The sequence below is a fragment of the Plutella xylostella genome, chromosome 30 (genome assembly GCF_932276165.1).
Source record: "Plutella xylostella chromosome 30, ilPluXylo3.1, whole genome shotgun sequence".
Classification (NCBI taxonomy): Eukaryota; Metazoa; Arthropoda; class Insecta; order Lepidoptera; family Plutellidae; genus Plutella; species Plutella xylostella.
Genome location: NC_064010.1, coordinates 5,328,682 through 5,353,163, shown reverse-complemented (window position 1 = coordinate 5,353,163; position 24,482 = coordinate 5,328,682). Strand labels below are relative to the sequence as shown.

General features: G+C 36.3%; 1 protein-coding gene across 1 annotated transcript in view; it reads left to right on the top strand.

Moving 5' to 3' along the window:
* Window positions 1–24,482, top strand: part of LOC105382655 (P protein) — a 107,032-nt gene that overhangs the window by 23,119 nt on the left and 59,431 nt on the right. The window contains exons 11-17 of the mRNA XM_048632139.1: window positions 9–144; window positions 599–696; window positions 1,103–1,204; window positions 1,449–1,542; window positions 1,926–2,068; window positions 2,327–2,437; window positions 2,750–2,897. Of these exons, the coding sequence (XP_048488096.1) occupies window positions 9–144; window positions 599–696; window positions 1,103–1,204; window positions 1,449–1,542; window positions 1,926–2,068; window positions 2,327–2,437; window positions 2,750–2,897 (832 nt within the window). The remainder of the gene's footprint in view (window positions 1–8; window positions 145–598; window positions 697–1,102; window positions 1,205–1,448; window positions 1,543–1,925; window positions 2,069–2,326; window positions 2,438–2,749; window positions 2,898–24,482) is intronic.

Sequence of the window (24,482 nt, the reverse complement as noted above, 5' to 3'; positions counted from 1 at the left end):
TCTTCCAGAACATAAACTTCACGTCCTTCACCCTCCACATGGGCGTGGGCATCCTGCTGGTCGCCGTGCAGACGTACTTCCAGCTGCGGTTCATCTTCAGGGACGTCAACAAGCTGCGGCATAGCGTGCCTGTTGATATTCAGGGTATGGAGATTATTTACATTTTGTGATTCTTTAGTCATTGCTTGCGTAAGAACAGGACAACCGCTCAAAAAAATGGAACCTCCGCGCTGGCCCCAAAATCTCATATATCTGTGATAATTAATTTGTTTGAATTGGGCCAGAGCGCGAGGGTGTGCAAATTTTAAAAGATGCTTTGATTAGCTAATCGTAAGCGTGGTAAACGTTTAAAATACTCCACTGCTTGTGTTTAAACTCTCCGAAGGAGCAACTCAACACACAGTCGTCAGACTTACATATTCATCCACTATTGTATTAGCTACCACTACCACAAAGGTTTGGTTTTCGTGATTGATGCAGTGGGCTACAAAACTTTCTTTGCGAAATTTGCCTTTCATGGTCTCAACTCAAGAACTCCCTTCCCCAACAGCTGCCTACTCTTCATCAGCTTCTGACTCCATTATTGTAATTATTTCAGAAATGCGTCAAGAAATAGCGGTATGGAGGCGAGCTGCCGCGTCTCTGTCTTCATACTCGCGGGACGAAGACATCGTGAGGAAAGCGCTTGAGAAAAAAGTAAGGTTTTGTATAGTAGGTATTTATGTCACAGTATATTGCTTCTATTATGTGTATTTATGCATGTTATACCACCTATTCTATGCTGTGTTGGGAATGCAAGTACCTGTATCTGGATCCCACCACGGTGATCCACTGCGGATTGGTAGGTTTATTTAGATTTATACCGGTTTCCTCACGATGTTTTGTTTCACCGATTATACCACCTCTGGCCAGTATTGATTAATAGTATTGATTAATATAAAACTAAAATGTTATGAATAAGCAGATTTTAATTAAGTAGGTTATGGTGTAAAAAAATCTGTGGTTTATTTATGAAAGGACCCTGACGTCATGTCCATTTCCTATTAATTAGTAATACTATAGTTTTTATAATACCTCTACATTGATGTATTTCTTGTTTCAGGTAGAGAAGCTGAACATAGCTTTATTGAAGAAAGAGACAGGAAGTGGGCCTTCGAAATCGGACCCAAAGTTCTGCTCTACACTGCAACAGATGAAGCAAAAGGTAGGTAATTGATTTTCTTGCTGAACGTAAAGATATTTATTTTTAAGGTATTAAAAAGGTCGCCATGATATCAATGCTTGGTTCCTACTTGCGTTGAATAGATATATATTTGAGATAGCAATTACAACTTTTTCACAAAACTTTAATTTTTTTTTATCCGTCTACGAAACAATTAAGTAATTATCTATGAGCCTATTCAATCATTCAATTTAAACATATATCTATGTATTTTTTTATTTTCTAGTATCGCATCAGGGACAAACCTCTGCTAGTAAAATCTGCGATCTGCTTCACATTCGTCATTGCAGTGTTCTTTCTGCACGCCATTCCTCAATTGCGTAAGTATTTTTAAAACAAATAACTATAACACTTATGATCAAAAAGTCAAAAAAGTCAAATGCAAATTTTATTCACCGTAGGTATTAAATAATTTATATTTTTTTTCTAATGAACGTATTTTTTTAAACTACACTCCGTTCGAAAATACCTTAATGCTTTATGATTTTAGCTCCATTTCGATACTTACAGAAACCTTTGAGATTATAACTGCATGCATAATTTTAGCTATGTCATACCCTAGCATTTTTACTCAATATAAACATACGCCGCTAATCTACGTACATAGAAAGGTGAAAAAGCTACTGTTTGTCTCCAACTTCCTAAAAAGTAGAAGAAGCAGAAACTGAAATTAACTAACGTCACTTCACTATACCCCCCTCAGAAAGCCTATCCCTCGGCTGGACTGCGCTCCTCGGGGCCCTACTCCTTCTGCTGCTGGCTGAGCGAGACGACCTGGAGTCCGTGCTGGCGAGGGTGGAGTGGTCCACGCTGCTGTTCTTTGCAGCTCTGTTTGTGTTGATGGAAGTGAGTAGTTACTTTTCACCTGGAATGTTCAGTGTGATCTCCTCTTGTCTCGTTAGTAAATTTTCTATACATGCGATATCGCTTGCAGATATACCTAGTTATAGCTACACTAAGAAGAATAGAAGGAATTTTGTGTGGTAGAAACTCAAAATTCTTGATATGAAAATCGCTTATGCAAACTGTGGACCAATTGTTTTTTAATGTGTTATAATTGTTTATAATTTTTGACAGCAGTAACATGGGATTATTTACTTGCAGGCTCTCTCGAAATTAGGTCTCATATCCTGGATAGGGAAGATAACTGAACAAATCATTCTACAAGTGAACGAAGAGTCGCGTCTAGCTGCCGCCATTATGCTTGTTTTATGGGTATGTATCGCAGTCACTCTAGTTAAATACACTTAAATTTACATCAAAAAGAACCCCAAGCGAAAAAGATTGGTTTTTGTTGGGTGTTTAGACCTGTTTGTGTGTCTAAGTGTGAGTGTAAGTAAAGCTACAACATTTCCTATTAGATTTGATCGAGATTTTTCCTTATAATATCTAAGATGTCTTTCATAAAAAAATGGCTTTATAACATTCCAACTATGTAAGCACATTTTTCATAATTTTACGTTGTTTTTACATACGTTCATTTATTAACATCATAAAATAAGTACTTAATATTCTAAAATTACACAGGTATCCGGATTGGCATCAGCCTTTGTGGACAATATTCCTCTAACGACTATGATGGTGAGGGTAATCGCTGCTCTAGCTGATCCGAATGGCCTGGGACTTCCTTTAGCACCATTAGCTTGGGCCCTTAGTTTTGGAGCTTGTCTAGGTGGTAAGTACTTCACAATAATATATGGTAACTTTGATCTAGACTGTGGCTTTAACCAGGTTGCAATATTATAATATATAAAGCTGGATTACCACTCACTGACTGACTGACATGATTGTTCTCCCAGAAGGAGTCATTTTTTGATATAAAAATGTTTTAGGGAAATGTACAGGATGCTCGGGTGAGTAGAGAAAAAATCCGACTTTTTAAAAAAAGTTGTAAAAAAAAAAAATTTTTTTTGTTCCTCCATTTTGGTGACCATACATTTTTTTATATTTTGAGGGTGGGTTTAGAATGCCTGACAGATTATAAAAAAAATATAAAAAAATAAAAAAACAAAATGGCGGCCGAGTTGCAGTGAAGCAAAGTTTAGGGCGTGTCAGACCCGACTTGAGGTGAATTGATCTCCCGGAAGGGGGGGAGGTGGGGGGATGGTGTTTTTTGTAAACGGGGGGACACATGATGAAATTTATGGGAAAATTCCAAAAAATGTATTTTTTTTAATTGCGGGGGGAGGGGAGATTTTTTTATAAAAACGTGTTTTTTCGGGGATTTTCAAAGCATTTTTTTATTGTGTTGGGGGCATCTGACAGGTTTGACTTGTATGGAGCGGTTGTGCAGTTTGACGAGTAGAGTTGCCATATGAAAGAATTTTCCCCATTTTTAGGGTAAATTTCGAGATTTTCCCCAAAAACATGAAAAGTAGAAATGGCCACTTTTGATTTTAAAATTTGATGCAGTTTTGTCGGAAAGACCCGCACTAATGACATTTGACCATTTTTATTACTTTCGACTGGCAACCCTGCGCGATAGGCGAGATTATATTTTTTCCGATTTTTTTACGTCGACCCAACTTGAGGTGAATTGATCTCTCAGAAGGGATGCAGGTGGGGTGATGATTTTTTTTGTACACGGTCTGATGTATGGTGCAGTTTATGGGAAAATTCCGAAAAGTTGAAAAAACAAAATGGCGGACTGCTTTGGCGGCCATTTTGTAAAAGTGACTTTTTTTCACGATTTTTGATTGGATTTTTTACCTATTTAGAGTGGTTTGGGAGATTTGTCTTGTATCGCGCATTTGTGTAGTTTGTAGGGTAGGTTTTACCAGTTATATAAAATTTCCCCATTTTTAGGGAAAATTTTGAGATTTTCCCCAAAAACCTGAAAAATAGAAATAACCGTTTTGGATTAAAAAAAATGATGCAGTTTATTCAGAAAGGCTCATACTAATGACATTTCACTATTTTTATTACTTTCGGCTGGCAACCCTGAGAAATACGGGAGATTATATTTTTGAAAAAGTTCGACGTCGATTCAAGTTGAGGTGAATTGATCTCCCAGAAGGGGGGAAGGTGGGGTGATGTTTTTCTTTGTACATGGTTGGATATATGGTGAAATTAATAGGAAAATTCCGAAAACTGCAAAAATCTAAATGGCGGATGAAATGGCAGCCATTTTGTAAAAGATAAATTTTACATGTTTTAAGGCTATTTCACCTGTATTGAGTGGTCTGACAGTTTTGACTTGTAGAGCACGTTTGTGTGTTTAGGTACGCTTAATTTTTCTATGAAATAAAAACTCCCTATTTTTAGGGAAAAAAACAAAATTTCCCTAAAAACATGGGAAATTTTACATAAATATGCAATTTTATCGTTTTGTGATGGTCTGAGGAGATTCGAATGTATGGCGCGTTTGTGTAGTTAAATGCATAGAGTTTTAATTAATAAAAAAACTCCCCACTTGTAGGGAAAAAAAACAAAATTTCCCTAAAAACGTATAAAAAATTACCAACATTAGCAATTTCACCCCGTTGAAGTGGTCAGACAGATTTATGGTATATGGCGCATTTGTGTAGATAAATACAAACAATAATTATTTAAAATAAAAACTCCCCACTTGTAGGGAAAAAATCGAAATTTCCCTAAAAACGTACAAAAAATTACCAACATTAGCAATTTCGGCCCGTTGAAGTGGTCAAACAGATTTATGGTATATGGTTCATTTGTGTAGATAAATACAAACAATAATTATTTAAAATAAAAACTCCCCACTTGTTGGGAAAAAATCAAAAATTCCCTAAAAACGTACCAAAAATTACCAACATTAGCATTTTCACCCCGTTGAATTGGTCCAACAGATTTATGGTATATGGCGCATTTGTGTAGATAAATACAAACAATAATTATTTTAAATAAAAACTCCCCACTTGTAGGGAAAAAATCAAAATTTCCCTAAAAACGTAGAAAAATTACCAACAATAGCAATTTCACCCCTTTGAAGTGGTCAGACAGATATATGGCGCATTTGTGTAGATAAAGACAAAAATTATTTAAAATAAAAACTCCTTACTTTTAGGGGAAAAAATATTTTCCCTAAAAACATACAAAATGTAAATCAACTTTACCACAGATTGAGTGCCGAGCGCAGCGAGGCCATAGTCCTCCTACAAGCTATACCAAAATAAAACCAGCCGAGCGTAGCGAGGCATCCGATCGACAAGTAACCCTGCCATAAAGAAAAGAAATCCGAGCGAAGCGAGGCATTACGTATCATAATAATTATTATCAATAAAGAAAAACTACGGGAAAAGTCCCGTTTAAGAAGTGGAAAGCCGAGCGAAGCGAGGCAAAACAACCTAAACCATCAATTCAAAACCTAGAGAGCCGAGCGGAGCGAGGAAAAACTACTGAAATCAACATTTGGAAACCCGATGAGCCGAGCGAAGCGAGGCTAAAGCGCAATAAACAGCAAGTGCCTATGTAACTGCAAAGCCGAACGAAGCGAGGAAAAACAACCGAAATTATCATTCCGAGACCTAGAGAGGAGCCGAGCGAAGCGAGGCTAAACTACTTTAATCACCAACTGCCAGTTTGACTGGAGAGCCGAGCGCAGCGAGGCAAAACAATCCAAACCATCATACCTCAAGCCTTGGTGAGCCGAGCGCAGCGAGGCAAAACATTTCAAAACATCTTGCCACAACCACTGAAGAGCCGAGTGCAGCGAGGCAATACAACTTAAGTATAACCTTACCGCAAAAGAGGAGCCGAGCAAAGCGAGGCAAAACAATGCGAACCACCATACTTCAAACCCTGGAGAGCCGAGCGAAGCGAGGCAACACTACTCAAAACCTCGTCAACACAACTATATAACCTGAGAGCCGATTGTGACTAAGAAATATCTTGAATGAATAAAAAAAAGACAAAGTGCATGTTTGGGCGTTTATCGCTCCAATTATGGATTAAATTGAAGTAAAACATAGTTCTGTAAAAATAGTCTTAAACAGCAAACCCACGTAAGAAATTAATGAATAAAAAAAAAGCCTGTGTATTTCTTTTCTATGAAAAAGTTTTTCTTCAGGACAGAGTAAACTAATAATCGAGATGCTAGAAAAACGCGCGAATGGGGGTGACTAAAAACGTAGAAAAATTACCAACAATAGCAATTTCACCCCTTTGAAGTGGTCAGACAGATATATGGCGCATTTGTGTAGATAAAGACAAAAATTATTTAAATTAAAAACTCCTTACTTTTAGGGGAAAAAATATTTTCCCTAAAAACATACAAAATGTAAATCAACTTTACCACAGATTGAGTGCCGAGCGCAGCGAGGCCATAGTCCTCCTACAAGCTATACCAAAATAAAACCAGCCGAGCGTAGCGAGGCATCCGATCGACAAGTAACCCTGCCATAAAGAAAAGAAATCCGAGCGAAGCGAGGCATTACGTATCATAATAATTATTATCAATAAAGAAAAACTACGGGAAAAGTCCCGTTTAAGAAGTGGAAAGCCGAGCGAAGCGAGGCAAAACAACCTAAACCATCAATTCAAAACCTAGAGAGCCGAGCGGAGCGAGGAAAAACTACTGAAATCAACATCTGGAAACCCGATGAGCCGAGCGAAGCGAGGCTAAAGCGCAATAAACAGCAAGTGCCTATGTAACTGCAAAGCCGAACGAAGCGAGGAAAAACAACCGAAATTATCATTCCGAGACCTAGAGAGGAGCCGAGCGAAGCGAGGCTAAGCTACTTTAATCACCAACTGCCAGTTTGACTGGAGAGCCGAGCGCAGCGAGGCAAAACAATCCAAACCATCATACCTCAAGCCTTGGTGAGCCGAGCGCAGCGAGGCAAAACATTTCAAAACATCTTGCCACAACCACTGAAGAGCCGAGTGCAGCGAGGCAATACAACTTAAGTATAACCTTACCGCAAAAGAGGAGCCGAGCAAAGCGAGGCAAAACAATGCGAACCACCATACTTCAAACCCTGGAGAGCCGAGCGAAGCGAGGCAACACTACTCAAAACCTCGTCAACACAACTATATAACCTGAGAGCCGATTGTGACTAAGAAATATCTTGAATGAATAAAAAAAAGACAAAGTGCATGTTTGGGCGTTTATCGCTCCAATTATGGATTAAATTGAAGTAAAACATAGTTCTGTAAAAATAGTCTTAAACAGCAAACCCACGTAAGAAATTAATGAATAAAAAAAAAGCCTGTGTATTTCTTTTCTATGAAAAAGTTTTTCTTCAGGACAGAGTAAACTAATAATCGAGATGCTAGAAAAACGCGCGAATGGGGGTGACTCAAACTTATGAGGTATTAAAAAACCCAATATTTGTACACAAAACGATGTCGGCTCGATACTAGGTAAAGTTTACGAAACCATTTTTTTTTCATATAGATTAGTTTCTCTACCGTATTTGTGTGAGACAATCCGTAACAGGAACCAATTTTTTTGAGTACGAGTACGGGATGGAGTTTTGGGATATGGTCCGAATATTTGGATGCGTCTTTGACTTGAACACCAGAAAGATCCACTACGTCATTGTAAAGTATACCTACCTGAATTTTCCTACTGGTATTTTTAAGGCGAAATGAATACCAATAAAGTAATTATAATAGAAACATTTCATAATAAGAAAATCATAAGCATAAAGCCAGTATTCTTTACTCAAATTTGAATACAAAGGAAAACGCCAGAAATGTGGTATATTATAAGTAAAGCCAGCTGACCGATTATTATACTTAAAAAACTGTTTTGAAAACAAAAACTAAAGCATCAATACCGACATGATATCGAAATTCATAATGAAAATAGTTTTTAAGCCCTTACAAAACGCAAGAAAGATTTGCTACAGTATATTCAAGTCAATACCCTGCTGAAACCAATATTCGTACTGAAAATGTATAACTACCTAAAACAAAATCATCAGGAGGTACCCCTTTAATATAGAAATTCATAGTGAAAACAGTTTTGAAGGCATAACAATTATTATTTATAATATATAAAGCTGGATTACCACTGATTCACTGACTGACATGATTGTTCTCCCAGAAGGAGCCATTTTTTGATATAAAAATGTTTTAGGGAAATGTACAGGATGCTCGGGTGAGTAGAGAAAAAATCCGACTTTTTAAAAAAAGTTGTAAAAAAAAAAAATTTTTTTTGTTCCTCCATTTTGGTGACCATACATTTTTTTATATTTTGAGGGTGGGTTTAGAATGCCTGACAGATTATAAAAAAAATATAAAAAAATAAAAAAACAAAATGGCGGCCGAGTTGCAGTGAAGCAAAGTTTAGGGCGTGTCAGACCCGACTTGAGGTGAATTGATCTCCCGGAAGGGGGGGAGGTGGGGGGATGGTGTTTTTTGTAAACGGGGGGACACATGATGAAATTTATGGGAAAATTCCAAAAAATGTATTTTTTTTAATTGCGGGGGGAGGGGAGATTTTTTTATAAAAACGTGTTTTTTCGGGGATTTTCAAAGCATTTTTTTATTGTGTTGGGGGCATTTGACAGGTTTGACTTGTATGGAGCGGTTGTGTAGTTTGACAAGTAGAGTTGCCATGTGAAAAAAAATTCCCCATTTTTAGGGTAAATTTCGAGATTTTCCCCAAAAACATGAAAAGTAGAAATGGCCACTTTTGATTTTAAAATTTGATGCAGTTTTGTTGGCAAAACTCGTACTAATGACATTTGACCATTTTTATTACTTTCGACTGGCAACCCTGGGCGATAGGCGAGATTATATTTTTTCGGATTTTTTTACGTCGACCCAACTTGAGGTGAATTGATCTCCCAGAAGGGAGGCAGGTGGGGTGATGATTTTTTTTGTACACGGTCTGATGTATGGTGCAGTTTATGGGAAAATTCCGAAAAGTTGAAAAAACAAAATGGCGGACTGCTTTGGCGGCCATTTTGTAAAAGTGACTTTTTTTCCTGATTTTTGATTAGTTTTTTCACATGTTTAGAGTGGTTGGGGAGATTTGTCTTGTATCGCGCATTTGTGTAGTTTGTTGGGTAGACTATACCAGTTAAATAAAATTTCCCCATTTTTAGGGAAAATTTTGAGATTTTCCCCAAAAACCTGAAAAATTGAAATAACCGTTTTGGATTTTAAACAATGATGCAATTTAGTCAGAAAGGCTCATACTAATGACATTTGACTATTTTTATTACTTTCGGCTGGCAACCCTGAGAAATACGGGAGATTATATTTTTGAAAAAGTTCGACGTCGATTCAAGTTGAGGTGAATTGATCTCCCAGAAGGGGAGGAGGTGGGGTGATGATTTTCTTTGTACATGGTTGGATATATGGTGAAATTAATAGGAAAATTCCGAAAACTGCAAAAATCAAAATGGCGGATGAAGTGGTAGCCATTTTGTAAAAGAGAAATTTTACATGTCTTAAGGCTATTTCACCTGTATTGAGTGGTCTGACAGTTTTGACTTGTAGAGCACGTTTGTGTGTTTAGGTACACTTAATTTTTCTATGAAATAAAAACTCCCCATTGTTAGGGAAAAAAACAAAATTTCCCTAAAAACATGGGAAATTTTACATAAATATGCAATTTTATCGTTTTGTGATGGTCTGAAAGGATTCGAATGTATGGCGCGTTTGTGTAGTTAAATGCATAAATTTTTAATTAATAATAAAAACTCCCCACTTTTAGGAAAAAAAAAAAAAATTTCCCAAAAAACATGGGAAAATTTACATAAATATGCAATTTTATCACTTTGAGATGGTCTGAGGGGATTCGAATGTATAGCGTGTTTGTGTAGTTAAATGCATACAATTTTAATTTAACATAAAATCTCCCCACTTAAGGGGAAAAAAATCAAAATTTCCCTAAAAACGTATAAAGAATTACCAACATTAGCAATTTCACCCCGTTGAAGTGGTCAGACAGATTTATGGTATATGGCGCATTTGTGTAGATAAATACAAACAATAATTATTTAAAAAAAATCTCCCCACTTGTAGGGAAAAAATCAAAATTTCCCTAAAAACGTAGAAAAAATTACCAACATTAGCAATTTCACCCCTTTGAAGTGGTCGGAAAGATTTGTGGTATAGGCGCATTTGTGAAGATAAATACAAAGAATAATTTTTTTAAATAAAAACTCCCCACTTATTAGGGAAAAAACCAAAATTTCCCTAAAAACATGGGAAATTTTACAAAAATATGCAATTTTATCCCTTTGAGATGGTCTGAGGGGTTGCAAATGTATAGTGCGTTTGTGTAGTTAAATGCATACAACTTAAATTTAAAATAAAAATTCACCACTTATAAGGAAAAAAAAACAAGATTTCCCTAAAAACGTAGAAAAAATGCCAAAATCAGCAATTTCACCCCTTTGAAGTGGTTAGACAGATTTATGGTATATGGCGCATTTGTGAAGATAAATACAAACAATTATTATTTAAAATAAAAAACTCCCCACTTTTAGGGGAAAACATATTTTCCCCAAAAACATACAAAATGTAAATCAACTTTACCACCGTTTCAGTGCCGAGCGCAGCGAGGCCGTAGTCCTTCTACAAGCTATACCAAAATACCATAAACCATCCGAGCGAAGCGAGGCATAACGCATCACAATTATTAATATCAATAAAGAAAAACTACGGGAAAAGTCCCGTTTAAGAAGTGGAAAGCCGAGCGAAGTGAGGCAAAACAACCTAAACCATCAATCCAAAACCTATAGAGCCGAGCGGAGCGAGGCAAAACTACTGAAACCAACATCCGAAAACCCGAAGAGCCGAGCGAAGCGAGGCTAAAGTACAATAAACAGCAAGTGCCTATGTAACTGCAGAGCCGAGCGAAGCGAGGCAAAACTACCGAGAATGCCATCCCGAGACCTGGAGAGGAGCCGAGCGAAGCGAGGCTAAACTACTTTAATCACCAACTGCCTGTTTAACTGGATGGCCGAGCGCAGCGAGGCAAAACAATACAAACCATCATACCACAAACATTGGAGAGCCGAGCGCAGCGAGGCAATACAACTTAAGTATTTATAACCTAACCGTAAAAGAGGAGCCGAGCGAAGCGAGGCAACACTACTCAAACCCTCGTCAACACTACTATATAACCTAAGAGCCGATTGTGGCTAAGAAATAACTTGAAAGACAAAGTGTAAGTTTGGCCGCGTTTATAGTTCCATACGTGTGCAACCAATTATGAATTAAATTTAAGTAGGTAAAACATAGCTCTATAATGTTAAAAAATGCACTTTATTCTACTTACTGTGTCTTAAACAGCAAACCCTTATAAGAAACTAATGAATAAAAAAAGCCTGTAAATTAAGTTGCTATGAAAAAGTTTCTTTTCTGGACAGAGTAAACTAATAATAGAGACGCTAGAAAAACGCGCGAATGGAGGTGACTCAGATTTATGAGGTGTTAAAGAACCCAATATTTGTACACAAAACGATGTCATCTCGATATTAGGTAAAGTTTACGAAACCGAAAAATGACCGTATTTGTGTGAGACAATCCGTAATTCATAATGATAAAAGTTTTCAAGTTTTTAAGTAACATTCCTGTGGAGTTTTTTCACATACTTAAAGCCAAATTCAAGAAATATTCGTTGTACACTCCCGGGTAATGAAAATGTTCCACTCACAAAATGCCGACACCATACGACCCCAATTTTTACAAAGATTTAATTTAAAATTGGAACAAATTATTACCGTTTTTAGTAAGTAATATCCTGACGCTCTGTTAAATGTACGTCAATGTTGCAGAATACGGTATTTAGCTAGATTTTTCCGTTTAGTTAGCTGTTCTCAGTGGAACCTTTTCATTGCCCGTGAGTGTATTATGGCAAATTCAATACCCATCTGTTACGAAATTTCATAGTGAAATTAGATTTCAAGGGAAAACTAAACCCCATAAAATATTCGATACATTATAGTCAAGTGAATAACCGTATCTCACCAAAATTCATAACGAAAACAGTATCCCACCTAAAACAAAATCATCAATAGGTACCCATATTATAATGAAAACCATAGTTAACTGTTTTTAAGGCATAACAAAACGCAAGAAAGATTTGCTACGGTATATTCAAGTGAATACCCTGCTGAAACCGAAATTCATACTGAAAGCTGTTTCCCACGTCAAACAAAATCGTCAGTACCCCTTTAATTTAAAAAAATTATAGTGAACACAGTTTTTAAGGCGTAACAAAACGCAAGAAAGATTTGCTACGATATGTTCAAGTCAATACCCTGCTGAAACCGAAATTCATATAGAAAACTGTATCACCCCCTGAAATAAAATCATCAGTACCCCTTTTATAACGAAATTCATACTGAAGACACTTTTTAATCCAAAACAAAACATGACAAAGACTTGCTACGGTTTGTTCAAGTCAATACCCTGCTGAAACCGAAATTCATACTGAAAACTAATCCCACCTGAAATAAAATAATCAGTATCCCTTTAATATAGAAATTTATAGTGAAAACCGTTTTTAAGGCCTATAAAAACGCAAGATAGATTTGCTACGGTATGTTCAAGTCAATACCCTGCTGAAACCAAAATTCAAAGGCATCAAAGCCCCGCGCGGCTGCTTGCAGCCCGCGCCACAACGCGACCTCTAGTTATTATAATATATATAGCTGGATTACCACTGACACACTCATTGACATGATTGTTCTCCCAGAAGGAGCCATTTTTTGATATAAAAATGTTTTAGGGAAATGTACAGGGTGCTCGGGTGAGTAGAGAAAAACCTAGACTTTTTAAAAAAAGTTGTAAAAAAAAAAAATTTTTTTTGCTCCTCTGTTTTGGTGACCATACATTTTTTCATATTTCGAGGGTGTATTTAGAGTGTCTGACAGATTATAAAAAAAATATAAAAAAATAAAAAAACAAAATGGCGGCCGAGTTGCAGTCAAGTAAAGTTTAGGGCGTGTCAGACCCGACTTGAGGTGAATTGATCTCCCGGAAGGGGGGGAGGTGGGGGGATGGTTTTTTTTGTAAACGGTGGGGCACATGATGGAATTTAAGGGAAAATTCAAAAAAATTGTTTTTTTTTTAATTGCGGGGGAGGGGAGATTTTTTTATAAAAACGTGTTTTTTCGGGGATTTTCAAAGCATTTTTTTATTGTGTTCGAGGCATTTGACAGGTTTGACTTGTATAGAGCGATTGTGTAGGTTGACGAGTAGAGTTGCCATGTGAAAGAATTTTCCCCATTTTTAGGGTAAATTTCGAGATTTTCCCCAAAAACATGAAAAGTAGAAATGGCCACTTTTGATTTTAAAATTTGATGCAGTTTTGTCGGAAAGACCCGTACTAATGACATTTGACCATTTTTATTACTTTCGACTGGCAACCCTGGGCGATAGGCGAGATTATATTTTTTCCGATTTTTTTACGTCGACCCAACTTGAGGTGAATTGATCTCCCAGAAGGGAGGCAGGTGGGGTGATGATTTTTTTTGTACACGGTCTGTTGTATGATGCAGTTTATGGGAAAATTCCGAAAAGTTGAAAAAACAAAATGGCGGACTGCTTTGGCGGCCATTTTGTAAAGGTGACTTTTTTTCACGATTTTTGATTGGATTTTTTACCTATTTAGAGTCGTTGGGAAGATTTGTCTTGTATGGCGCATTTGTGTAGTTTGTTGAGTAGATTATACCTACTAAATAAAAATTCCCCATTTTTAGGGAAAATTTTGAGATTTTCCCCAAAAACCTGAAAAATAGAAATAACCGTTTTGGATTTAAAAAAATGAAGCAGTTTAGTCAGAAAGGCTCATACTAATGACATTTGACTATTTTTATTACTTTCGGCTGGCAACCCTGAGAAATACGGGAGATTATATTTTTGAAAAAGTTCGACGTCAATTCGAGTTGAGGTGAATTGATCTCCCAGAAGAGGAGGAGGTGGGGTGATGATTTTCTTTGTACATGGTTGGATATATGGTGTAATTAATAGGAAAATTCCGAAAACTGCAAAAATCAAAATGGCGGATGAAGTGGCAGCCATTTTGTAAAAGAGAAATTTTACATGTTTTAAGGCTATTTCACCTGTATTGAGTGGTCTGACAGTTTTGTCTTGTAGGGCGCGTTTGTGTAGGTGAATGCATTTAGTTTTTTTATGAAATAAAAACTCCCCATTTTTAGGGAAAAAAACAAAATTTCCCTAAAAACATGAGAAATTATACATAAATATGCAATTTTATCGTTTTGTGATGGTCTGAGGAGATTCGAATGTATGGCGCGTTTGTGTAGTTAAATGCATAGATTTTTAATTAATAATAAAAAACTCCCCACTTATAGAAAAAAAAACAAAATTTCTCTAAAAACATGGGAAATTTTACATAAATATGCAATTTTATCCCTTTGAGATGGTCTGAGGGGTTATAAATGTATAGCGCGATTGTGTAGTTAAATGTAAAGAATTTTAATTTAAAATAAAAACTCCCCTCTTGTAGGGAAAAAAAACAAAATTTCCCTAAAAACATGGGAAATTTCATATAAATATGCAATTTTATCCCTTTGAAATGGTCTGAGGGGTTATGAATGTATAGCGCGATTGTGCAATTAAATGTACAGAATTTTAATTTAAAATAAAAACTCCCCACTTGTAGGGAAAAAAAAACAAAATTTCCCTAAAAACATGGGAAATTTTACATAAATATGCAATTTTATCCCTTTGAGATGGTCTGAGGGGTTATGAATGTATAGCGCGATTGTGTAGTTACATGCATATAATTTTAATTTAAAATAAAAACTCCCCACTTTTAGGGAAAAAAATCAAAATTTTCCTAAAAACGTAGAAAAAATTACCAACATTAGCAATTTCATCCCTTTGAAGTAGTCCTACAGATTTATGGTATATGGCGCATTTGTGAAGATAAATACAAACAATTATTATTTAAAATAAAAACTCCCCACTTTTAAGGGAAAAAATATTTTCCGAAAAATCATACAAAATGTAAATCAACTTTATCACAGTTTAAGTGCCGAGCGCAGCGAGGCCATAGTCCTTCTACAAGCTATACCAAAATAAAACCAGCCGAGCGCAGCGAGGCATCCGACAAGTAACCCTGCCATAAAGAAAAAAAATCCGAGCGAAGCGAGGCATTAGGTATCATAATTATTAATATCAGTAATGAAAAACTACGGGAAAAGTCCCGTTTAAGAAGTGGAAAGCCGAGCGAAGCGAGGCAAAACAACCTAAACCATCAATCCAAAACCTAGAGAGCCGAACGGAGCGAGGCAAAACTACTGAAACCAACATCCGAAAACCAGAAGAGCCGAGCGAAGCGAGGCTAAAGTACAATAAACAGCAAGTGCCTATGTAACTGCAGAGCCGAGCGAAGCGAGGCAAAACAACCGAGTCTACCATTCCGAGACCTGGAGAGGAGCCGAGCGAAGCGAGGCTAAACTACTTTAATCACTATCTGCCTGTTTAACTGGAAGGCCGAGCGCAGAGAGGCAAAACAATCCAAACCATCCTACCACAAACATTGAAGAGCCGAGCGCAGCGAGGCAAAACATTTCAAAACATCATACTACAACCACTGAAGAGCCGAGCGCAGCGAGGCAATCCAACTTAAGTATTTATAGCCTAACCGTAAAAGAGGAGCCGAGCGAAGCGAGGCAAAACGATGCGAACCACCATACTGCAAACCCTGGAGAGCCGAGCGAAGCGAGGCAACACTACTCAAACCCTCGTCAACACAACTATATAACCTGAGAGCCGATTGTGGCTAAGAAATAACTTGAAAGACAAAGTGTAAGTTTGGCCGCGTTCATAGTTCCATACGTGTGCAACCAATTATGAATTAAATTTAAGTAAAACATAGTTCTATAATGTTCAAAATGCACTTTATCCTACTTACTGTGTCTTAAACAGCAAACCCACATAAGAAACTAATGAATAAAAAAAGCCTGTATATTTCGTTGTTATGAAAAAGTTTATTTTCAGGACAGAGTAAACTAATAATAGAGACGCTAGAAAAACGCGCGAATGGAGGTGACTCAGCTAATTTATGAAGTGTTAAAGAACCCAATATTTGTACACAAAACGATGTCATCTCGATACTAGGTAAAGTTTACGAAACCGAAAAATGTCCGTATTTGTGTGAGACAATCCGTAATTCATAATGAAAAAAATTTTCAAGGCAAATATTAACATTCCTGTGGAGTTTTTTCATGTACTTAAAGCCAAATTCAAGAAATATCTTGAATGAATAAAAAAGAAAGACAAAGTGTAAGTTTGGGCGCGTTTATAGTTCCATAATACGTATGCAACCAATTATGGATTGAATTTAAGTAAAGTATAGTTCTATAATGTTAAAAAACGCACTTTATCCTACTTACTGTGTCTTTTAAACAGCAAACCCACATAAGAAATGAATGAGTCAAAAAAAGCCTGTAAATTTCGTTGCTATGAAAAAGTTTCTCTTCAGGACAGAGTAAATAAATAATCGAGAAGCTAGAAAAACGCGCAAATGGAGGTGAGTCCGATTTTTAATGAGGTGTTAAAGAACCCAATATTTGTACACAAAACTATGTCGGCTCGATTAGTTAACGAAAGAAAAGTTTAAGAAACCATAAAATGACCATATAGGATCAGTTTCTCTACCGTATTTGTACGAAGACTATCCGTAATTCACAATGAAAATTGTTTTCAAGGCAAATATTAACATTCCTGTGGTGTTTTTTTTTTTAAATATAAACCCTAATGCCAGAAATATCCGTTGTATTATGGCAAAGTTAATATCCATTTCGAGGGAAAACTAAACCCCATAAAATATTCGATACGTTTTAGTCAAGTGAATAACCGTATCTCACCAAAATTCATACTGAAAACCGTATCCCACCTAAAACAAAAATCATCAGTACGCCTGTTATAGTAAAAACAGTTTTTAAGGCGTAACAAAACGCAAGAAAGATTTGCTACGGTATATTCAAGTCAATACCCTGCTGAAACTGAAATTCATACTGAAAACTGTTTCACACGTCAAACAAAATCGTCAGTACCCCTTTAATTAAAAAAAAAAACATAGTGAACACAGTTTTCAAGGCATAACAAAACGCAAGAAAGATTTGCCACGGTATACTCATGTCAATACCCTGCTGAAACTGAAAATCATACTGAAAAACTGTCTCCCACCTAAACCGAAAGCATCAAAGCACCGCGCGGCTGCTTGCAGCCCGCGCCACAACGCGACCTCTAGTTTATATATATAAAGCTGGATTACCACTCACTGACTGACTGACATGATTGTTCTCCCAGAAGGAGCCATTTTTTGATATAAAAATGTTTTAAGGAAATGTACAGGGTGCTCGGGTGAGTAGAGAAAAACCTCGACTTTTTAAAAAAAGTTGTAAAAATAAAAAAAATTTTTTTGTTCCTCTTTTTTGGTGACCATACATTTTTTCATATTTTGAGGGTGTATTTAGAGTGTCTGACAGATTATAAAAAAAATATAAAAAAATAAAAAAACAAAATGGCGGCCGAGTTGTAGTGACGTAAAGTTTAGGGCGTGTCAGACTCAACTTGAGGTGAATTGATCTCCCGCAAGGGAGGGAGGTGGGGGGATGCTGTTTTTTGTAAACGGTGGGGCACATGATGAAATTTACGGGAAAATTCCAAAAAAATATTTTTTTTTAATTGCGGGGGGAGGGCAGATTTTTTTATAAAAACGTGTTTTTTTCGGGGATTTTCAAAGCATTTTTTTATTGTGTTCGAGGCACTTGACAGGTTTGACTTGTATGGAGCGGTTGTGTAGTTTGACGAGTAGAGTTGCCATGTGAAAGAATTTTCCCCATTTTTAGGGTAAATTTCGAGATTTTCCCCAAAAACATGAAAAGTAGAAATGGCCACTTTTGATTTTAAAATTTGATGCAGTTTTGTCGGAAAGACCCGTACTAATGACATTTGACCATTTTTATTACTTTCGACTGGCAACCCTGGGCGATAGGCGAGATTATATTTTTTCGGATTTTTTTTACGTCGACCCAACTTGAGGTGAATTGATCTCCCAGAAGGGAGGCAGGTGGGGTGATGATTTTTTTTTGTACACGGTCTGATGCATGGTGCAGTTTATGGGAAAATTCCGAAAAGTTGAAAAAACAAAATGGCGGACTGCTTTGGCGGCCATTTTGTAAAAGTGACTTTTTTTCGCGATTTTTGATTGGTTTTTTCACGTGTTTAGAGTGGTTGGGGAGATTTGTTTTATATAGCGCATTTGTGTAGTTTGTTGGGTAGACTATACCAGTTAAATAAAATTTCCCCATTTTTAGGGAAAATTTTGAGATTTTCCCCAAAAACATAAAAAATAGAAATAACCGTTTTGGATTCTAAAAAATGATGCAGTTTAGTCAGAAAGGCTCATACTAATGACATTTGACTATTTTTATTACTTTCGGCTGGCAACCCTGAGAAATACGGGAGATTATATTTTTGAAAAAGTTCAACGTCGATTCAAGTTGAGGTGAATTGATCTCCCAGAAGGGAGGAAGGTGGGGTGATGTTTTTATTTGTACATGGTTGGATATATGGTGAAATTCATGGGAAAATTCCGAAAACTGCGAAAATCAAAATGGCGGATGAAGTGGCAGCCATTTTGTAAAAGAGAAATTTTACATGTTTTAAGGCTATTTCACCTGTATTGAGTGGTCTGACAGTTTTGACTTGTAGAGCGCGTTTGTGTAGGTGGATGCATTTAGTTTGCTCATGAAATAAAAACTCCCCATTTTTAGGAAAAAAAACAAAATTTCCCTAAAAACATGGGAAATTTTACATAAATATGCAATTTTATCGTTTTGCGATGGTCTGAGGGGATTCAAATGTATGGCGCGTTTATGTAGTTAAATGCATAAATTTTTAATTTATAATAAAAACTCCCCACTTATAGGGAAAAAAAACTAAATTTCCCTAAAAACATGGGAAAATTTACATAAATATGCAATTTTATCCCTTTGAGATAGTCTGAGGGGTTACGAATGTATAGCGCGTTTGTGTAGTTAAATGCATACTATTTTAATTTAAAATAAAAACTCCCCACTTATCGGGAAAAAAACAAAATTTACCTAAAAACGTAGAAAAAATTACCAACATTAGCAATTTCACTCCTTCGAAGTGGTCAGACAGATTTATGGTATATGGCGCATTTGTGTTGATAAATACAAACAATAATTATTTAAAATAAAATTTCCCACTTTTAGGGGAAAAAATATTTTCCGTAAAAACATACAAAATGTAAGTCAACTTTTCCACAGTTTAAGTGCCGAGCGCAGCGAGGCCATAGTCCTTCTACAAGCTATGCCAAAATAAAACCAGCCGAGCGCAGCGAGGCATCCGACAAGTAACTCTGCCATAATGAAAAGAAATCCGAGCGAATCGAGGCATTGCGTATCATAATTATTAAAATCAATAAAGAAAAACTACGGGAAAGTACCATTTAAGAAGTGGAAAGCCGAGCGAAGCGAGGCAAAACAACCTAAACCATCAATCCAAAACCTAGAGAGCCGAGCGGAGCGAGGCAAATCTACTGAAATCAACACTCGAAAACCCGAAGAGCCGAGCGAAGCGAGGCAAAACAACCGAAACTATCATTCCGAGACTGGAGAGGAGCCAAGCGAAGCGAGGCTATACTACTTTAATCACCAACTGCCTGTTTAACTGGAGAGCCGAGCGGAGCGAGGCAAAACATTTCAAAACATCATACCACAACCACTGAAGAGCCGAGCGCAGCGAGGCAATCAAACTTAAGTATAACCTAACCGTAATAGAGGTGCCGAGCGAAGCGAGGCAAAACAATGTGAACCACCATACTGCAAACCCTGGGGAGCCGAGCGAAGCGAGGCAACACTACTCAAACCCTCGTCAACACAACTATATAACCTGAGAGCCGATTGTGGCTAAAAAATAACTTGAATGAATAAAAAAGAAAGACAAAGTGTAAGTTTGGCCGCGTTTATAGTTCCATACATGTGCAACGAATTATGAATTAAATTTAAGTTAAGCATAGTTCTATAATGTTAAAAAACGCACTTTATCCTACTTACTGTGTCTTAAACAGCAAACCCACGTAAGAAATTCATGAATAAAAAACCTGTAAATTTCTTTGCTATGAAAAAGTTTCTTTTTTAGGACAGAGTAAACTAATAATCGGGACGCTAGAAAAACGCGCGAATGGAGGTGACTCAGATTTATGAGATGTTAAAGAACCCAATATTTGTACACAAAACGATGTTTACGAAACGAAAAAATGACCATATTGATCAGTTTTTCTACCGTATTTGTGTGAGACAATCCGTAATTCATTATGAAAATAGTTTTCACGGCAAATATTAACATTCCTTTAGAGTTTTTTTTTATGTAAAGCCGATTTCAAGAAATATCCGTTGTACACTCCCGGGCAATGAATAAGTTCCTCTCACAAAATGCCGACACCATACGACCCTTATTTTAACAAAGATTCAATTTAAAATTGGAAAAAAATATTACCGTTTTAGTTGGTAATATCAATATCCTGACGCTCTGTTAAATGTACGTGAATGTTGCAGAAGCCGGCATTAAGCTAGATTTTGCCGTTTAGCTTTTCTCAGTGGAACCTTTTCATTGCCCGGGAGTGTACAACGAATATTTCTTGAATTTGTAAGTTGTGAGTGTATTATGGCAAAGTCAATATCCATCTGTTACCAAATTTCATACTGAAATTTGATTTCAAGGGAAAACTAAACCCCATAAAATATTCGATACGTTATAGTCAAGTGAATAACCGTATCTCACCAAAATTCATACTGAAAACCATATCCCACCTAAAACAAAAATCGTCAGTACCCCTGTTATAATGAAAAATCATAGTAAAAAACAGTTTTGAAGGCGTAACAAAACGCAAGAAAGATTTGCTACGGTATGTTCAAGTCAATACCCTGCTGAAACTAAAATTCATACTGAAAACTGTTTCCCACGTCAAACAAAATCGTCAGTACCCCCTTTTATAACGAAATTCATACTGAAAACAGTTTTTAATCCAAAACAAAACACAACAATGACTTGCTACGGTTTGTTCAAGTCAATACCCTGCCGAAACCGAAATTAATACTGAAAACTAATCCGACCTGAAATAAAATCATCGGTACCCCTTTAATAAAGCATTCATAGTGAAAACAGTTTTTAAGGCGTAACAAAACGCAAGAAAGATTTGCTACGATATGTTCAAGTCAATACCCTGCTGAAACCGAACCGAAAGCATCAAAGCACCCACGTCAAACAAAATGGTCAGTACCCCTTTAATTAAAAAAAACATAGTGAACACTGTTTTCGAGGCATAACAAAACGCAAGAAAGATTTGCTACGGAATATTCAAGTCAATACCCTGCTGAAACTGAAATTCATACTGAAAACTGTCTCCCACCTAAACCAAAAGCATCAAAGCACCGCGCGGCTGCTTGCAGCCCGCGCCACAACGCAACCTCTAGTTATAATATATAAAGCTGGATTACCACTGATTCACTGACTGACATGATTGTTCTCCCAGAAGGAGCCATTTTTTGATATGAAAATGTTTTAGGGATATGTACAGGGTGCTCGGGTGAGTAGAGAAAAACCTCGACTTTTTAAAAAAAGTTGTAAAAAAAAAAATTTTTTTTGTTCCTCCATTTTGGTGACCATACATTTTTTTATATTTCGAGGGTGTATTAAGAGTGTCTGACAGATTATAAAAAAAATATAAAAAAATAAAAAAACAAAATGGCGGCCGAGTTGCAGTGAAGCAAAGTTTAGGGCGTGTCAGACCCGACTTGAGGTGAATTGATCTCCCGGAAGGGGGGGAGGTGGGGGGATGGTGTTTTTTGTAAACGGTGGGGCACATGATGAAATTTATGGGAAAATTCCAAAAAATGATTTTTTTTTAATTGCGGGGGGAGGGGAGATTTTTTTATAAAAACGTGTTTTTTCGGGGATTTTCAAAGCATTTTTTTATCGTGTTCGAGGCGTTTGACAGGTTTGACTTGTATGGAGCGGTTGTGTAGTTTGACGAGTAGAGTTGCCATGTGAAAAAAATTTCCCCATTTTAAGGGTAAATTTCGAGATTTTCCCCAAAAACATGAAAAGTAGAAATGGCCACTTTTGATTTTAAAATTTGATGCAGTTTTGTTGGCAGGACCCGAACTAATGACATTTGACCATTTTTATTACTTTCGACTGGCAACCCTGGGCGATAGGCGAGATTATATTTTTTCGGATTTTTTTACGTCGACCCAACTTGAGGCGAATTGATCTCCCAGAAGGGAGGCAGGTGGCGTGATGATTTTTTTTGAACATGATCAGTTGTATGGTACAGTTTATGGGAAAATTCCGAAAAGTTGAAAAAACAAAATGGCGGACTGCTTTGGCGGCCATTTTGTAAAAGTGACTTTTTTTCACGATTTTTGATTGGTTTTTTCACATGTTTAGAGTGGTTGGGGCGATTTGTCTTGTATAGCGCATTTGTGTAGTTTGATGTGTAGACTATACAAACTAAATAAAAATTCCCCATTTTTAGGGAAAATTTTTAGATTTTCCCCAAAAACATAAAAAATAGAAATAACCGTTTTGGATTTTAAAAAATGATGCAGTTTAGTCAGAAAGGCTCATAATAATGACATTTGACTATTTTTATCACTTTCGGCTGGCAACCCTGAGCAATACGGGAGATTATATTTTTGAAAAAGTTCGACGTCGATTCAAGTTGAGGTGAATTGATCTCCCAGAAGGGGGGGAGGTGGGGTGATGTTTTTCTTTGTACATGGTTGGATATATGGTGAAATTCATGGGAAAATTCCGAAAACTGCAAAAATCAAAATGGCGGATGAAGTGGCAGCCATTTTGTAAAAGAGAAATTTTACATGTTTTAAGGCTATTTCACCTGTATTGAGGGGTCTGACAGTTTTGACTTGTAGAGCGCGTTTGTGTGTTTAGGTACGCTTAATTTGTCTATGAAATAAAAACTCCCCATTTTAAGGAAAAAAAACAAAATTTCCCTAAAAACATGGGAAATTTTACATAAATATGCAATTTTATCGTTTTGTGATGGTCTGAGGGGATTCAAATGTATGGCGCGTTTGTGTAGTTAACTGCATAGATTTTTAATTAATAATAAAAAACTCCCCACTTAAAGGGAAAAAAAAAATATTTCCCTAAAAACATTGGAAATTTTACATAAATATGCAATTTTGTCGTTTTGTGAAGGTCTGAGGAGATTCGAATGTATAGCGCGTTTGTGTAGTTAAATGCATAGATTTTTAATTAATAATAAAAAACTCCCCACTTAAAGAAAAAAAAACAAAATTTCTCTAAAAACATGGGAAAATTTACATAAATATGCAATTTTGTCGTTTTGTGATGGTCTGAGGAGATTCGAATGTATGGCGCGTTTGTGTAGTTAAATGCATAGATTTTTAATTAATAATAAAAAACTCCCCACTTAAAGAAAAAAAAACAAAATTTCTCTAAAAACATGGGAAAATTTACATAAATATGCAATTTTGTCGTTTTGTGATGGTCTGAGGAGATTCGAATGTATGGCGCGTTTGTGTAGTTAAATGCATAGATTTTTAATTAATATTAAAAAACTCCCCACTTATAGAAAAAAAAACAAAATTTCCCTAAAAACATGGGAAAATTTACATAAATATGCAATTTTATCACTTTGAGATGGTCTGAGGGGTTTCGAATTTATAGCGTGTTTTTGTAGTTAAATGCATACAATTTTAATTTAAGACAAAAACTCCCCACTTATAGGGAAAAAATCAAATTTTCCCTAAAAACGTATAAAAAATTACCAACATTAGTAATTTTACCCCGTTGAAGTGGTCAGACAGATTTATGGTATATTGCGCATTGGTGTAGATAAATACAAACAATAATTATTTAAAATAAAAACTCCCCACTTGTAAGGAAAAAATCAAAATTTCCCTAAAAACGTAGAAAAAATTACCAACATTAGCAATTTCACCCCTTTGAAGTGGTCAGACAGATTTGTGGTATATTATATGGCGCATTTGTGTAGATAAATATAAAGAATTATTTTTTAAATAAAAACTCCCCGCTTTTAGAGGAAAAAATATTTTCCCTAAAAATATACAAAATGTAAATCAACTTTACCACAGTGTAAGTGCCGAGCGCAGCGAGGCCATAGTCCTTCTACAAGCTATACCAAAATAAAACCAGCCGAGCGCAGCGAGGCATCCGACAAGTAACCCTGCCATAAAGGAAAGAAATCCGAGCGAAGCGAGGCATTACGTATCATAATTATCAATATCAATAAAGAAAAACTCCGGGAAAAGTC